The 1,144-nt window shown below is 66.4% G+C and overlaps 1 protein-coding gene across 1 annotated transcript in view; it reads left to right on the forward strand.

Annotated features, from left to right (window-relative positions):
* Positions 1 to 6: 6 nt before the first annotated feature.
* AGAP2 (ArfGAP with GTPase domain, ankyrin repeat and PH domain 2) overlaps positions 7 to 1,144 on the forward strand; it is a gene marked incomplete at its 5' end in the record, with an annotated part of 8,580 nt that continues 7,442 nt past the window's right edge. Inside the window, one exon of the mRNA XM_017728685.1 lies at positions 7 to 255. Within this exon, the coding sequence (XP_017584174.1) occupies positions 7 to 255 (249 nt within the window). The remainder of the gene's footprint in view (positions 256 to 1,144) is intronic.

A 1,144-nucleotide genomic window follows, 5' to 3' on the forward strand; every position in this document is an offset into this window, starting at 1 on the left:
CGCCCGTGGCTGGCCCTGGTGGGAACCCCGCGCCTCGGTTTCCCCACTGGGGGAACTCCATGGGGGTCCGGGGCGACCCCCACCTCTGTCGTTCTGTCCCGCCGTCCGCCTGTCTATCCTCGCCTCCATCTGTGCGTCACATCCTGTCCCCCATCTGCCTGGCCACCCCGTGTCCTTCTGTCCCCCCTGGCGTCCCTCGGTCTGCCTGCACACACCTTGGTGCCATGGGGTGCGTGGGCAGTGCCTGCAGGGCCCGGGGGTGGCAGCTCGGTGACAGTGAGGGGTGACAGGCAGCGGCGTTAACCCCTCCCCGGCTGCCACGCGCGTGGCGGGGACCCGGCTCTGGGTGTCGGTGGCAGAAACTGAGGCACAAGAAGGGGGGACCCTCTGCCTGTGCCCTGCTCAGGTTCCCCCTTTGTGGTGCCGCACTGCCCAGAGGGGCTGGGGATGCCAGGTAGGAGATGTGAGGGGCCCAGGGCACGTCCTTGTGCCACACCAGGTGCTCGTGCCACGCCGTGTCCTTGTGCGCCACGCGCCGCTGCGGCCTCGTGCCACCACATCCTTGTGCCCGTCGCGTGCCATGCCGTGTCCTCGTGTCGTGTCGTGTCCTCGTGCCATGTCATGTCCTCATGCCATGCCATGTCCTCATGTCGTGTCGTGTCCTCATGCCATGCCATGTCCGTGTGCCATGCCGTGTCCTCGTGCCATGCCGTGTCCTCGTGCCATGCCTCCTCCTTGTGCTACACCATGTCCTTGTGCCACCACTGCCACGTCCATCGTGTCCCTGTTCCACACCATGTGCCCACGCTGTTCTGCGTCCTCATGCCCGACGCTGTCCCGCACCGCTGGCATTGTGTCCTCATGCCCATCGTGTGCTGGAATCCACGGCGTCCTCGTGCCACCCCACATCCTCGTGCCGCGCTGTGTCCTGGTGCCTGTCACGGCCTGATGGTCCCCACTGTGGCCTGGTTACCACCGTGTCCCTGTGCCACACCACGTCCTGGTGCCCCGCTGTGCCCTCATGGCCGTCATGTCCTGGAATCCATGGTGTCCTGGTGCCACGCCACGTCCTGGTGCCTCACCGTGTCCTGGTGCCTGTCATGGTTCCCACCATGCCCCTGTGCCACGCCGTATTCTCACACCA

This window comes from Corvus brachyrhynchos, unplaced genomic scaffold (assembly GCF_000691975.1).
Source record: "Corvus brachyrhynchos isolate BGI_N302 unplaced genomic scaffold, ASM69197v1 scaffold193, whole genome shotgun sequence".
In the NCBI taxonomy this organism is placed as follows: Eukaryota; Metazoa; Chordata; class Aves; order Passeriformes; family Corvidae; genus Corvus; species Corvus brachyrhynchos.